The following is a 16,607-nucleotide window of genomic DNA, read 5'->3' as shown; positions in this document are numbered from 1 at the left end:
AATGATCTGTTTGGGAATATAAGTTAGCATATGGTGACAGTCAGAAATGGATCTCTAATAAAAAGGCACTGAGAAAGATCTTCTAAGAAGCATTGAGGCCATGCTTCTCTAACAATATCTGTAAAACACGTGAGGCGTTGTAGGTAGGTGCACTATCACACAGGACGCCCTCAATCTACTGTGCTCCAGGGTAAACATGGCACCGGATGCATAATACTGGAGTGCCCTCAGGGCCACACTAAAGTGGCAAACCACAGATGGAGGAAGCTGTGAAAAACATGATGGTGGAAAGAGAAGCAGCTGGCATCTTTGTCTGCAGTAGTAAGGAGCTGAAGAACTGCAAAGATTAATGCAGTGTCATGGTCTGGTCCATTTGATCGGTGCGATTTTAGAAGTTCAGCTAACAAAAAGCTGAACAAAATAAATGCCATTTCCCAGAAAAACTAAAGTCTTACAAAAACCTCCTGATGTTACACAGCTTCCTTAGAAAGACAGCAATAAGACACTTAAGATTTTACTTTCTTATATTTCTGACACACCCCAGTCTGAAGTCTGCTTCTTTTTCCCCTTTTCCTCAAAATGAGGGCTTTTCCCATTTACCGAACCTCTCACCTTCAGTTGTAACCAATGCAAGTTAGTATGCAATTTGATGATGACACTTCCCTGATGCTCAGTGTCTTTGAATGCAAAGGTATTTTTTTTCTTAGGCACCAGTAATGCTGATGAAGTCAACAGAGCTTTGGGAATAGATTTTATTACTTAAAAGCTCTTCCAGAACTAGCTGATTGGAGCACAAAGTATTGTTTTATATTGCAAAAACTGTGGCTACCTAACTTAACCAGTTGCAATGCAGAAAATAATTCATCAGCATGTTGCAGTGGGGTTTATAATGGCCCTGTGCAAAGCTTAACTTAGTAGGGAAAATGTCTTCCTACAAATTAAAATGTTTAGGCAGCAAGGGCTTTGGAACATCATCTTTATAACAGTCCCTAAATTAGCTCAAGTTGTTTGTTTTATAAAGGACAATAAACCCAAAAACTTTTAAGCAAACGGCAGGGCAAACTTTTACAGCTGTAAAGGGGATTTGGAGCCTGTGTGCATCACTAGTGAAGAACACTGCATTTGGTTAAAAGAAGACCAGTTCCCAAAGCATGTATCTTGGTACAGGCACAGATACAGCTAGATTAGCATAAAAATACTTCTGGGGATCACATGGGATCAGTATACCACTCTATATAGAGCACCATCTTATCCTGCTGATAAGAAAACAGACCTGTGGGAGACTAGAGAATCTTTTCCTTAAAGCTGGACTATTAAGTATTCATACTTCTGGAGGTGCACTTTGACTGTGTCTTACAGGGGACAGTCTACTTGTGCCTCCTATAGGAGTGCACACCACAGTAGTGGTGTATTTTTGTACCATTACACCTACACAGGGAAAAACTGAATGTTTCAGTGCTCTCAGACTGCATTGCCCAAGCAGATCTTTGCCATGCAGCTGTCACAGATGCTGAGATCTTGACCATCCCTCACATCTTCTGACTAGGAACATGTTTATGAAACAACAGCTTACAGTGTTTTAGTCCATGTCACAGAGATCTCAGAGTACACATTTTTTCAGCTGAGTTTTGTCTGAGAGGGAATTGAAGAGTGCATCAAAGGCTGTCCAAGTGCTCATAGCCATTCAGACCAGAGATGGACAAGTCAACAAAATACAGTGTAGCTATGGGGTACTCAACACCAGCTGCTTTACTCTACAGATCTGCTCCTGTAAAACTGACTAATGCAAATATAGCTAAAGAATATTAAAACTGAGCTACAGCTCATTAGATCTACCCCTTACTATATGAGTTTTTTTCTGTACAGTTGTCTGAAGTTCATAGCAAAATTCCACTATTATTTTGCAGGCTATTTTCAAGCAGAGGAATTTTGTAGTCAGATAAAACAACATGAAGAGCACTGCAGAACCACTGTGACTCTGAGACATATGTACTTTGAAGAAGAGCAGCATGCAGATAACATTAAAGAGCACCTCAGAACCCTATGAATCCACGTGGTGATGAAAAAATCAGTTGGTTTTCAAATGTTAATGCCCTACTTATCATCAGTAAACTGTTGTAGAAAGACGATCCATGGTCTTTTCAAGGGCAGTCACAGTGGTGGTTGTAGGACAGAGTGAGGGATTTCATGAAACAATGCATGCAAAAGCACAAAAATTGTTCAACGTTTATTGTACAGAACTTGTAAACAGGGCAGGTTTTGAATCTGTTTCAACTGCAGCTGAGTCCAGGTTTAACCTAATGAATCTGGATCCCAAGAGACCAACATTTGCCCTGCACAGGTAGGCCATTCACTCATTAGCAGTGTCCTTTCAAAATACAGATGCTTAAAACAGCTGTATTGGCTTTAAATGATACTTGCCATGACATAATACTGGGAGGTGTTTAGAGGAGAGAAACAAGCATGGAAGAGTTTCTGTGGCTGAGCTAGGACTTCTAGATCTGAAAAATATGTGATTTGGGGGAAACACAGTACAGAAATCTATGAAATTATAGATCACATATTATAGATTGAAGTTCTTCCTGTTTCTCCCAGTAGCAGAGATACATAATGTCAAAGGAGGTCAGTGGGAGAATGAGATTCAAAATAAGTATAAGATGTTTCATTGTGTCTCTTGCTAGCACACCTGGGGAGCTCCTTGCAAAGCACGTGATAGATGCTAAAATCTAACAAAGCTGTTAAAAGTCACAAAAGAAAAAGCCATCAAAGCTACCAAACGGAGAGTCTACATTGCATTTATGCTCAACCAGGATGCTCCTGTAGCATAAGCAAAATATTTGCATCTGCAACACCACTGATTTCTACTACAGCTTTAACTAGACTAGTTGTTTCCCACTTCAATTAGGGGTGTCATGATGCATTTGGATTGCTCAAATTTACAGGACAATGTAATTTAAACTTTAATTTATGAGCATACTAGGAAAGAAAACAGGCACTTCAGACTTTGTACAAACTAGTCTAACATGCCAATTCACTGATTCATCATGTAATTTGTGATGTTTCAAACTCACAATTCTCTAATTCATAACTCACAACTCATGCAGCAATAAGCAAAATAGTTACCAAGTTGACAGTGAAAGTGCTCATTGTTCCTCCTCCATCACCTTTTGGGTGTCCCCTGTATCACACCTGTCAGCACAAAAGCCTCAGCAGTCTGGCTGCTGTTAGATCTGCCTCAAAAGATTTTTGGATAAGCTGATGTATTTGTAACTTACAGCTTGGACGTTTGATCTACACTTTTTCTGTAAGTTAGTGGATTCTGAAGAAACTGTCATACAATCAATATGCCAGGACTGTGGCTGTAGGACACAGCAAGCTGTAGGTGATAGCAGCTGCATAATGACCTCTACCCCTTCCCGTCCATCATGTTCTGCCTGCGTGTAGCCCTAGCTGTGACCTAATGGTGCTGTATCAGGCCCTAGTGTCAACTCTGTGTTAGCCAAAACCCAAGCAGGAGTTCAGTGAGCAGTAACAAGGAGTCCCTGGATAATAATTCCCATACTAATACTGCGGAGATGACATGAGCACAACCATGTGTGAGTTGGGCTGCAGGTGACTTGAGGAAAAGGCCAAGTCCAGCCTGGATCTCCTCATAGTGCACACTCAGCTGTGCAGTTGGTTTTCAACTGCTGACTATCTCATAGTGCCGAGTTTTCCATCACCCAATCCAGCTTCTGACTTTCCCTTCCCCATGACTTGCCAGCCTTACAGATGAAGCTTGCTCCTGAGCCTATCCAAGGCCCTCAGCATGGGCTTGCTCACCAATCTACAGAGGGGGTGAATGCCTGGTCAAGCCCCAGTGATGACCAGGAGGTCTGCCTTTTGCCACCACTGCTAGTGTCTCCTGTCAGTTCTCTACAGTAGGCAAAACGGCCTTGAGGCCTTCCTCTCTTACAGCTTTCTCTTCCTCCCGCCTCTCTCCACCAGGAGTCTTCACTTTGCACCATTTTGGCCACCTTTTCCCTCTTTAGCTTGCAGTCCTTGTTTTCTTTCTTCAATACTCAACTCAAGCTTTTCAACTTTGCCTTTAAGCACTGAGTAAATCCCTTTCACCTGAATGTCAAAGCCTCTCAGCTTCTCTCAGTCACTGTCTTGCATTACAGGTACCACTCAAATATACATTTCTCTAACATGCATATCTCATCCTCACTCGTTATCAGCTATCATACCAACTCCAATATACAAGACAATCCCTCTCCTTCCATCAACACTCACAGTATACTTTTGACTTTCCTCTTTCATAACAGGGCTATTAATTTTGATTTGAACAAGCTCTAACAGTGTTCCCACACCCTCTGATCTGGTCATCTTCCTCTACTGTGCCATCACTCAAGTTCAGAGGGTAGCACCAGCAGCCACAGTCTCCTCCTGGGGAAAAACAAGGACAAACATGAAAGCAATATGCTGAGGAAAGGGTACAGCAGGAAACCAAGTCCCCAGCAGCAGAAAACTGTAAGGGGCCAGGCGTGTCACCCATTTGGCAGAGCATTTATTGGTTAGTTTCAGTTCAAACCAATTATCACTGGTAGTACCAGTCACTAGAAAAGCCAATGCTCAGTCACATTCTCTTATTTTAGTCCACAAATCAGATGCTACCATTGCTTGTGAAAGGTCACAGCTTGATGATAAGCTACCATCACAGATACTGGGACTTGTTAGGCTTTTTAGCTGTAAGAGCAATTATCTAATGACCTGGTATCTACTACTGACTTTGTTTTAATTTTTACATTGCTTTATCCAATTGCATGGTGAAATGTTTGTTGTTATATGTACTTTTTGTAACTAGTAGATGGTAACAGCAAGTAGTTATTCTGTGTAGAATGAACTATTTATGACCGCAAAATAAAATGCAGCATGAAAGTTCACTAGGATGGTGTGATAACAGGGGCCCTGACAGTCTAGGTGTTGGATGCCACTGGAGGCTGCAGACTACAAATAGCTCACCAGTGGTTAATTACTGGTTGTCAAAGGGTGCAACATTAGCACGTAGGAAGGACAAATCCTAGATGTAACAAAGGAGAACAAACAATGTATACCCAACACACGTAATTTTTGGGTGGAGAACAATTGCTTGGTGGAGAACCTGGGACTCTGGTGACTTGCTGTTACACATCCCCCACCTAGACTGAAGACATCACAGGGGCAGTGTAGTGGTGCAGAAAAAGGCAGAGAAAGAGGAGTATGCTAGAAAGTTTATGTGTACCAGTTTTACTTTACATAATTTCAACTGTACTTGTTGGTATCATTGTAATAAAAATGCAAGAATATAATTCTATCCTAATTATTTCATCTAATAATAATTCTTTGATTAGACTATTTTTAACAAGGGTAACAATATATTCTTCCTGGGGGTGCCTGTAAGGTGTGTTTTCTTTTGATCATAACAAGATTTCGAATGTCAGAAACTGATGGGTACTGAAGCAACCTGCCTTGCAGCTTGGATGCAACAAGTTGGTAACAAATGAAGTGTGCTTTCAGGAATGCACACAGACTTTTTTTGTATTTGGCTTCTCTGAGCTGCTGGACTGTGGGATCTGTGGAGGAAAGGGAGTTGGTTTTGGACTCTTTCCTCCCCAGTGCATCTCTGAGATGTGATGGTTGTACTGAGGACACAAGTTCAGCCCACTCAAAAAAGACCCTCAGCTGAAGAGTTTGAAATCAGAAACTTTTTCATGTTCGAAGTTCCTCCAGATCTGAAGTTGCCAATCTGACCTTATTATTGATTGATTATGTCCTATGTCTACATAAAGTGCAATCACAGCACTCACTGATTCTTCAGTCACGTTTTGCTCATGATTCATGTGACAGTCCATGCACAGGCTGACGAGAGGCTGAAATCTTAGACACTATCCTTATTTTGTCCTTAGGTTTTTTTGAGCTACTCTGTACAGAGTGAGCAGGCTGGTGATGCCAAGGTCTGTTGACATCCCTGGTCTCTATTCCCAGCCATCACTTCTTTTTTTTCAACATACCCCTCTATAAACCATAAATAAAAATACTTCCCGTTTCTTGGCAAATGTCACTTTAGAATTGGGATGTAGGTAAGGTTTCATTAGGGGCAAACTAGCCTCTTAATGGGCTCTGACCTGTTAAAGCAATTTCCAGAGAAATCTGGGGATTCTCTTTGCTGGCACTAGTGATGTGCTCTGGAAACTATCACCTTCTCCAATGCATTAGGTAGTCAGTTGTTGAAACGGAAGGAAAACCAAAGGAAAATAGTTAAACTGAGCCTGTAATTTTTTTTTCATTTAAATAAATACAGGTTTTTCTCATTAGCAGCAAAAAAAGCACTTTTATTAGCATGGCTCAGAAGTGAATTTCCTAATTTTTACAATTAGAATGCAGCAGTTGGTATCTATAGTGCTACTAGGTAGAAGAAGTATTTGGTCAAAATACAGAACACAAGACACAAGTGCAAACAGACACACTTTATTTTAAATTCTTATTACACTGTATTTATAAAATGTGTGGAATGGAAAGCAGGTTTATATGCAAGAGCAAATGGATAATTTTATTAGAAGATGTAGACCCTGGTAAAACTGCTTAATTACTTAATATAGATTGTCACCTTGCACTTAACAGTCTCTTGTACCCCAGAGGACTTATATGGGAGGCTTTGACATTGCAAAGTTTCTAATGTGGTCACATAAGCTGTATAAAATGAGAGTGTGCCCAGGCCTGACGTGAAAGCCCCCAAAAGTCTGATTTTCCTGGATCCAGGGGTACTCCCTGAGTATATGAGGTGTTATGAATTTTTGCTTTGTTCCACACACTTTAGTAAAAGAACAGCCTGCAATTCTCCTCCCTCCAGGACTTGCTTATTTTCAACAGCTGGTCACAGACTTTGCAGGAGGCAATGTGGGCAATGTGTGGCAACAAGGGAGCTTTTCACCGAGACCACCAAATGCCATGGCCATACATGGTACAATAACCCCCGGATGTTTAAAGAGCAAGAGGTTCCTTTTGACTTCTTTAGAAATTCAGTTAGCTCACCCGTGCTGTTAGTACAGGATATGCTCCTACACACTGTGCCCAGTGGAGAGGAGTTGCACATTTGTCTCATGGGAAAAAGACCCCAAAAAGTATTTTAGGGAAGATAAGAAAAGAACACCTACTCCCACCCTTGGTGCCCTAGCACAATGGGGTACATGGCTTAGTATGGAGCAGTACTCTGAATGGAAAACTACTGGAAATGACAGATTCGGAGCAGCTTGTGGGCAAGAAGGTCCTCAAGGGAGGAGAGATGCCTTAGGAGGCCCCACTGCACCTCACAGAGGAATATGCCATGAGAAAGGCAGTAAGCAGATCCAGCTTGTGGAATTTCTGACTCTCAGGATACATCTTTATTCCTTTTCCAGCAGAGCTATGTATTTCTGGGGTTACTCTTGTAACAGGACTTCACCTTGAAGTAGCCATGATTCTTGGGAACTTTCAGGCACTTTTTAATCTAAACTCATCTCCAGATTTTTAGTCTAAACTCACCCCCAGCTCCAGTGCAGGATATTTGTTAGGGTTGTGGGACTGGCAGGAGAAGACTCTCAGGCTCCCCTCTCCACTCCTCTCTTCTTCACCTCATTTACCAATCTGAACTGCTCTGGGGTGATTAACACCCCCAATATACGCACATGCGGGAAATGGGTTTACAGGGTGGGTTCAGGAGAGGAAAAAAGACAGAAAAGGGTGAAGAAGGGAGAACACATCATACACAAGAGATGTGATACACCAGGAAATGCAAGTTTGGTGTGATGAATTCTGAGCAGGGATTTTCACCAAGCAAAGAAGAGGAACAGCATATCAACAGCACATGGGGTGGGATGAGGGTATGGAATACCAAAGTATGTGTGGGTGGCTGCACACATGAAAGAGTAGGAGAAAAAGCATAGGGAAGCTGCAAGAGGAAACAAGAGGCTGAGAATATTCTGGACATAACACATCCTGAAATACTTCCAGCAAAGCCAGCTCTCCATGAACCTGAACGTTATTACATTGTAAGACAAGGCAGACCCTTTAGCTAGAAACACCTGTTTCTATTGCAGCCTGAATGATCTATCATAATGTTGTGTAATTCAGTCTAAGAATTTATAATACTGGGTTCTTTTTTTTATTCCCTTTTCAGTGAAATATCAGGCCTTAATTAAAACCTGAATGGAGCTTTTCAAATTCTCTTGAAGCAGTAATGCAAAAGACCATAAATACAGGTGAACTATAGGAATAATATGGCCTAGAATTGCCTTTAATTACATGTATCTAATTTTAAATCATTCACTATCCAGGTGCTTTTTCATGCTCTCCCCAGCCTTGCCAATTAGTTCTCTATATCAATTTTTTTTTTAACGCAAGGATGACCAAAATAACACTAAGCAAATTTACACCTCTTCCTCTGCCACACCCCTACCATGATATTTTGAAATACAGCTAAATGGGAGAAGAAGGCAGCACCTTGGTTCATGGTTTCTGAATCTGGACATTCAGCTCACCATACACATGCCTCAAAGCATCACAATTCAGGCTTGCAATCAGCTTTCGTAACCCTGGTCGCATTGGGATGCATTTTACTTCCCAGGTCAATGTAGAATTCATTGGGATACTCCTGTAGAAAAAAAGAAAAGTTACAATATTGTGATCAGTTGGCCAGTGCTCTCAACATGCCACACAACAGAGAAGCTGAAGGTGGATAGTTTAACACATCCCAAATTTTTTATGTTTCACTCAGACTCATAAATGTCCTATAAATTACTCCCTCTGTCTTCTATTCCTCTCATAACTGACTCTGTCAAAGCCTTTTCTAGCCTTTCCTCCAGGCTAATTTTAAATTTCCAAAATTAATCCATTTTCTTCTGCCTCCTGTCACTTCCTGTCTCTTCATCACCTTCAGAATGACCTTCTTTATATCTAACATATATTTTTCTACTTTATAATTCCATTTTTCTTGGTTTTTATAGCCTATAACCTGTTACTGATTCCTTAAATGGTTAAACAAATTCTTTTTATGAAGTGTCCAGGGCATTCCCATGCAAGCCTGATGCAGTGCTGATGAGATGTTGAACCCCTCTGCCAGCTCCTGCTCTGAACTCCCCTGCGACAGTTGTAATATCAACAGATTTCCTCATTGGCCACTTCAGATGACTCCTTCAAGTCCATACAAGTAAGTAAAAGTGTTCTTGGGAGTCCTGCTGTTAACAGTTACTCTTGTATTTTACATTTTACGTTATGTATGACTCTTGATAACTCATACTATAAAGCAACTGTATTATGCACTGCTCTTGATTTTCTATTTTTTGCTACGATTAAGATGCATGGAGAGCCTAAAGTATTGGGGTTTTTTGTGTTCTCAGAGCCTTCACTAAGTTCTGTGCAAGGATTTTGAAGGCTGATATTGATTGATTGATTGTGTTCAGGAGGTGTCAGGATACAACTGCTCCAAAGGAACCAGTGCAGAAGGTATTGTAGTGGGGAGCTCTTTATTAAAATGAATGTTCTTTTCCTCATCATTAAATAAGAGGATTATAAATTTAGGCAGTGTTCTCATCTCATATGGCTACAGTATTCTGCAAACAACTGAACAAAGTGAGAGCAAAGTAAACCTATACTTCAGTTACTATTTAAAATTCTTATCTGATAGGATTTGGTTCTCAGGTTCCATATCCTATGCCAGGGTCAGGACAGAAATGACTGCCTAGTCTTAGCACAAGCTGCCACAAGACAAGAAACCTTAATTAGCTCTAAATGAGATAGCCTGGAATCCTCCCACCTGAATATTTGTCTGAGTGCAAGTCTGCCCCTGGTAAAACGAGAGGTATTCCAGCTCCTTGGAGGTTAGCTTAGGTATCTCTGCATGGCGCTGCACTGCATTTTACATATATGCTCATAGGTACCTTGGGGCATGTACCCAGTTTTAGGATAAAAAAGCAGAGGAAGATCATATTTTTGGGAAGAGCATGTGCAGACTGCTTCCAGAAGGTGTTTATCCTCTCTTTATCTTTGTTATTAATGAGAGGTTTCTGTTCCCCTTGGCTGGCCTGCCTACATCCACTAGATGCCCAGTAGAATGGTAGCATGAAAATGCAGTGACTTCAATTGCTGCAGAAGGTTAAATATCTTTTAAAATGTAGAGTTTATGGGAATTATCTGCAAGGGATTATTTGTATGGAAAGTGAAGAAGATACTAAACAAGTCTGCTGTGCAGACTACACTTGAGCAGTTGCGGGGAGCCAGATTCTCTAAGGATGAAGGTTTTTGGGCTGCATCTTTACAGTGCTTCAGTGAGAGAGAGTGGCACTTCCTATCTTGTTTTATGGTGTTATCGTCTCTGTGTATGTATATACTTATATATATGTGTGTGTGTGTGTGTGTATGTGTGCAGGAAGACAACAGCTGTGCTGGGAAACCAAACCCACCTTTTCCTGTCTCTCTACTGTCCCATTTTTTAAAAAAACTTGCTTCTCTCTACAGATGCTAATACTAGCTGAGCTTTGATGTGTAGAAACACCCAACATGACTTACCTGCTAGTGTGAAAGCATGCTTGGCTATAATCCTTTTAACACTATCCATCATGGCCTGGTTAGTTCTCATTTGTCATGCAAAGACTATGCCCTGTGGAGGGATTGCTGCTGCCAAAGGCTTTTTCATAAGTCATGCTCCTCATTTGTCTGAGGCTAATAGCTAAATATTAATATCTATATCTATACATAGATTTTATGAATGGTCAAAACTGAAGCCCCCAGGCCACTACATTCCCAGAATAATGTGGTATCTGCTAGATCACACGCAACATGTTTTGTGGAGTCACACAAGTGATACAGAAAAGCTACCTTAAAAATACAGAGGTCAAAAGTCTTAACCCCACAAAGAACTGGAATAAGCCACATCCCATATGTGACCATCCCTGATAAACAGGGAAGTGATGGAAGCATGGGGAAAGCCTAGAATGTGTTTAATTCTCCTTGCAAATGGAGTAAAGCCACCCTGATCTGATTTTTCCTGGGAGAGAACTCAGTGATGAATGGTTCTGTGTAATATGCTGAGCCATCACCACACCAGAACCATTTATCACTTTGAATGCATGGAGACAAATGTGATTATTATTTAAATAAACTACAACTGCCCCCTGCTCTGTCCTCTGTGTGTATCACCTGCATCCTACATTCATCTGAGAGAAGTTAAATCTTAAAATGACTAAGCTGATCCATTTCCATTTTAAATGATGCCAAGGGCATTACTGAAAAGAGGAAAACATGATGACAAAGGAAAATGACGTCTGTTCCATGAGTCATTTTTCTTCCTAACTCCTGTGCCTTTGATGCACCTGACAATTTTTGCATCCTTGAAGATGAGAGCAGCCCACATCAGGTTTTGGATTGAGAAGGATGCAGAACAACGGGGGGGCTGGAATGGCTGGACAGCAGTGAAGGCTATTGCTTCAACTTGTGTAACTCCTGTGGACCATGCTGAGTCATGTTCAGCAGTGCCTGTGACACACCACGTGCACAAAGCAAGCACAGAATGATGCCCTTTCACAGTAATTTTTCTATCAGCTCCACTCTGGAGACTGGTTTTGATCTTTTTACTCCTGTCCCACGTGCAGTCAGGCCCAGACCTCCCCTACCAGCTGCAGAGGATGCTGACAATTTATGCAGCTGCTGAACACAGGCAATTTTTCAAACTCATTTTGCACGCACCTGGGGACCATCAGCTCGGGTAATGATAGATAACACTGCTTTGGCTGCCCAAGACTAAGCAATGGCCACAAAATTTTCCAAGGATCTCCATTATATACCCTGGAACTGGCTAATGCTAAGCTTACAACACTCAGCTCAAGTGGAGAGAGGATTTAGGAAACAACCTGCTTAGTATACAGGTACCATGGTGTCAGCATGTGGTGTGACTCTGAGAAAAATGAACGTGGTTTTCCTTTTCCTCAGGCCTGGGAGCAGCCTGTGCTGGGAATGCTCCTCTGTGCCAGGGCAGCCCTGTGCAGTGGTGCTACTGGGGGGGAGCTGTGTGCTCACATGCGTGCCACAGCCATGCCAGCAGGCTTTGCATCCAGCGCACATTTTGTGTCTTGACATAAACTTGAAAAGATCATCTGAGGTACCTGAACATCTTGTATAATCATGATTAGCATGAGCAGAGAAAAGCCCTTTTTGAAGAACAGCACAGGACTTGATTTGCACATACTGAGTGAGTGGCAGTAAACACTTCATGTGTAGGATAGCGGCTGTGATAGCGGCTTGTAGGTGCTATTGTCAAGTGCTAAAAATAATGTAATACAGTGAAAAAGTAAACTTCAGCTGCACTAGCAACTACCCACAATGACTACCTTTCCTCCAACCCTGGTACTGAACAGAAGAAATGCTGTTTTTCTGGACAACCTGACCTCTTTCAACTATTGAGACCTATAGCTCCCCTGTGCATTGAATTTTAAAGTACAGAGAGAGTGTTTGAATTAAATAACTCAGCACAGCATTAGTTAGACCTCTCGTGAACTTCCTCCCGTGAGTAAGCAGGTGATGAATTCCCAGCTAGTTGTGCTTTTTTCCCTACCTGAACTCCTTTTTTATTGTTCTCAGAACACCAGGTCCCTCGAGGCGGAGTGTGACGTTCTCCAAGGTTTGTTTCAGAGGATTGGTGAATTCCACAATCACGGACATTTCTTTACGAGCTACCAGCTCACCTTTGGTCTGCAAGACAAGGAAAGGACAATTCTCCACAAACTGATAGTAACAAAATGTCCCATAGTGAAATCTGTAGGGTTAAATACACAGTACTTGCAAGGCAGAAGAGGAAGGGCAATGGAGCACCCAGCAAAACAGCACGAGGCAAAAAAGACTAGTCAGAAGAAAATTGTTGCATGAGCTCACAGGTACCATTGCACATTTTTCTACCCACTGCAATTTTCCCTAAAGCTACATGGCAAGAGAAAGTCAGGAGGCAGGCCCTCATTTCCATAGAAAACCAGAAGTCTGCATGTTGACAGTTCTGGAGCTGAGGCTCAACAGAGGGTGAGTCCAACTAAGGGGGCCTCTCTCCCAGACTCTGCCCCACTCCTCAGGCTCCCCACTGAAGTGAAGAGATCTGAACCACTGAAGTTCATGTTCTGCTCAGGCTCCCCACCAGTACTGAAGAGCATGATCTGCTCAGGACATAAGCTCCAGAAAAGAAGGGAAGGTCTTACTACCCTAAATTAGAAACACCAGGCTACATTGCCTGCACCTCTCAAAAGTGTTGTGCCCATCTTCCCCTTGCTTTACAACCTCTTCTCATGCTCTGAAGGGTTTCTCACCCTGCACGTGTTCTCTACAGAGACATGTGGGCCAGTTTTCCTCCAAATGCCAATGGAAGCAAAAAAGCAACACATTTTGCACTGGAAAATATTAAACTGTGAGACTAATGAACAGTGATCACATTGACTTCCTTGTGTATTACAGTACATAGCTGAAGGGATCTGTCTGTCCCTTTGGATCAGTGCCAGTAGTACAGCTGCCTGGAAAACATCTCCAAATGAATGTGGTTTTAAACAAAGGCTTGATGCATAGGGATTTGGGTTTTTTTTCCCCATGGAAATACAGCACTTCTCATAGAATATGTGTGCTTGTTTTGCTCAGGCATGGGTTTTCAGCTTGTGGCTGGCAGATCTGCCAGCCCAGTTCATGGTCCATGAACTGATTTGAAGGGCCTTGAGAAAGGCAACTAAGAAGAACAAATATCTTGTCAATAAATTTAAACTGCTCTTTTATAGGAGTATGACAGTTGCAAAAAGCTGCAAAGACTCTGGTCTAAGGGATCGCTGTGCACCAGACACTAATACATTGACTGGAGTAAAGGAGGGGATACAGCTAAGCATTTGCAAATGACATCAGTGGCACCAGTCCTAGTCCGATTAGAGATCTTACATCCTCCTTGTTTCAACTGACCATTTAAGAGCACTGTTACTTGGAGGGGATTCAAAATCATCTTGAAGTCGCACACATGCAACTGAGACCATGGTATCTATTTGCTGAGCTGATTTTTGTAATCTGGTCTCAAGCTACATTAGAATGAGGTGTAATTTCTTCAGTTGTTAAGTCTGACAATCTCCTTAGACCAACAGAGAAAGCTCAAAGGTGTATTCAAAGACGTGAGGGGAAATACGTTTTTTCATTCTTCTCTCTCACTCTCACATTATGAAATCTAGTCTGTCAGTCACATTCAATGAAGAAATCTGACAAGAAAACTTGGGAGATAAACTTTCTCAGATTTCTTTAAAAAGCAATAAAGCTAAGTTTCCTCTGTCAATACATAGGTATATACACATGCACACACACAATTAAAAAAATCCAGCTATAAAAATTTCAGCATATTTTCACACATCACAAAGAAAGAGTGAAGAGACAAACTCACTTTTACTAGAAAACATGGTTATTGGACAACAGCCTATCCTATATACTAAACATCCTTCCTTCATATCAGCAGGGAGGATAAATTATTTGGAAGCTGAAATTTGAAATGCTTTATAAGATGTTCTGTTTAAGTATTGAATTGAAAGGATTCTCTACTTTTAAAATTTGGCTATTGAAGACAGGTATTTGAAGTAGCGTTTACCTGTCTTGTTTACCTCCTCTCTAGAATGCTAAGTAGACCAAAAATATTTTGTTTGAAAATACAATTATCTGATCAGAACACTGTGACATTTCTGAAGATCATGAAATGGAACGGATTTTTTTGCAAACTTCACTGTAATTTTGATCTACATTTTTAAAAGCCTTTTTCTGCAGGAGGCTGCAGTTCCTACATACATTATTACATGGAAACCTGAACATTGGTTCAAATAAATATGTAGAGGGGAAAAGGTACATAAACTTAGATTTCTTTCAAAGTCACTCATTCATGCTTCCTGAATAGGTATTTTAATTTCTTTTTGGTATTTGAAAAAAGCAGATCCAGTTTCCAACACTCAAAGCAGATGAAGGCTTTGTGCTTTTGAAAACAAGAAAATTTGTTTGCATGCTCAGTTATACATTGAGAAGTCTAAGTCTCAACCCTGATTTTGCTGTACAACATAGGCTCCTTGTCCTATCACAATCATTACGCTTCTACATTTTCATAGGTATCATGCAGAAATGCTCCAGCTTTCAGGGAACACCACTGACATTCACAGAGCAGCAGCAAAGCACTGAAATCCAAGAAGCATTGTCCCTAATCAGTGCTGCCCATCCAAGTTTGGAGAAACTTTCCACAATACCTGCAGAAGCTCTCCAAGCAAAATCACCTCAACTGCAGCGTTCGTTATTCTTCAGCAAGAGGCCTCTGTTCTATGTGCTTTAAATATAAGAGACTTTTGAAGTAGTTAAAGACTTGAGTGAGTTCTCTCTCTTAGAGTTTCTCCAGCTTTTTCAGATCTTTTCCCCTCCTTCCTCCACTGAGATCATTTCAGCTCTTTACTACCAGTGCTGCTGTCAGCCTCCATCTTCAATATAAGGATACTCAATACAGTATATAACATACCTATAAACCCTCATATACTCCAGGCAGATGCTGTTTTATAAGGTCCACGTTAGACTGACAGTCTAATGTGCAGACACACATACACTCCCCCATTCCAGAAGTCAATGTGACAGCCTTGTAGAGAATAGCCCTGTGTGCAACATGGTGGTCATTCACCTCCACCACAACCTTGAGCTACCTTGATCCGCAGAGTGGGAATTTCCAGGATGGTCGCCTTCTGCATGGCCAGGATCTTCCCTGTTTCATTGATCCGTGCAGTCACAAAGAAATGAAAGGAGGCTTGCTCCAGCAGATCACTCATGTACTCACTGGATTTGATCACAACATCGAAAGAGCTAGCTGAGGGGAGAAACAGGAAAGAAAAAAGGCATCTGAAGCAGTCTAATCACTAATTGCTCCTCCCCATCATGGCCAGTGCTAGTTATGTAAATGCATTGGAAAAAAAGTTTATACAGGGTTTATACACAGCCTCTGCCCAGTACCCTCAACATGGGCCCACATCACTGTTGAAAGTTTCTAAGCACTACTACAAAATAAGTGAGAAGGAAGACTGGCAATACATATCTACTAGGCATAAAGGTCCAAAACAGCTTTTAAATGTAATTCCTGTAAATGTTTGCTTTTTAGCTTTATTCCCGGGCTTCTTTTGCCTCTATTCTTGGAACAGGGATGCCACCAGAGCAGCAACTGGGGGTTGTGAGCCCATGAAGGCTAGATAAGAGACCACTTGCTCTCCAGGGCATGTCTGTATATCTACCTTTGTTCTACACTGGACTTGTCTGCAAAATTTAGCAAGAAGATCTTCCTGTCACTAGCATGCCCTCCAGAGAGCTTTCATGTGCTCCCTGACAAAAATTATTGGAAGGAACAAGTCCCCATAGGCTAGACAGTTGATATGCAGGGAATCATTAATTTTAACTATATTGAACTGCAATTCCCAGGCCAACAATGGTGTGAGAATGTGATGCAGAGAAGCAGATCTGCTAACGAAGTGACCAGGCAGAATATATAGACGTGAAGCTCTTGTCTCTATAAACATTCATTATAACCCTAGTAAACACAT

General features: G+C 41.4%; 1 protein-coding gene across 2 annotated transcripts in view; it reads right to left on the bottom strand.

The window, feature by feature from the left end:
- Positions 1 to 6,473: 6,473 nt before the first annotated feature.
- F13A1 (coagulation factor XIII A chain) overlaps positions 6,474 to 16,607 on the bottom strand; it is a 207,029-nt gene continuing 196,895 nt past the window's right edge. For both annotated transcript variants that reach the window (XM_027676244.1, XM_027676245.1), the window contains 3 exons: positions 15,723 to 15,883; positions 12,605 to 12,741; positions 6,474 to 8,650 (listed from right to left, as the gene is read on the bottom strand). In XM_027676244.1, the coding sequence (XP_027532045.1) occupies positions 8,506 to 8,650; positions 12,605 to 12,741; positions 15,723 to 15,883 (443 nt within the window). In that variant the 3' untranslated portion in view covers positions 6,474 to 8,505. The remainder of the gene's footprint in view (positions 8,651 to 12,604; positions 12,742 to 15,722; positions 15,884 to 16,607) is intronic.

The sequence above is a fragment of the Neopelma chrysocephalum genome, unplaced genomic scaffold, assembly GCF_003984885.1.
Source record: "Neopelma chrysocephalum unplaced genomic scaffold, ASM398488v2 Primary Assembly neopelma1_26b, whole genome shotgun sequence".
Lineage (NCBI taxonomy): Eukaryota > Metazoa > Chordata > Aves > Passeriformes > Pipridae > Neopelma > Neopelma chrysocephalum.
The sequence above is the reverse complement of the archived record's forward strand: the minus strand, read 5'-3'. Positions and strand labels throughout refer to the sequence as shown.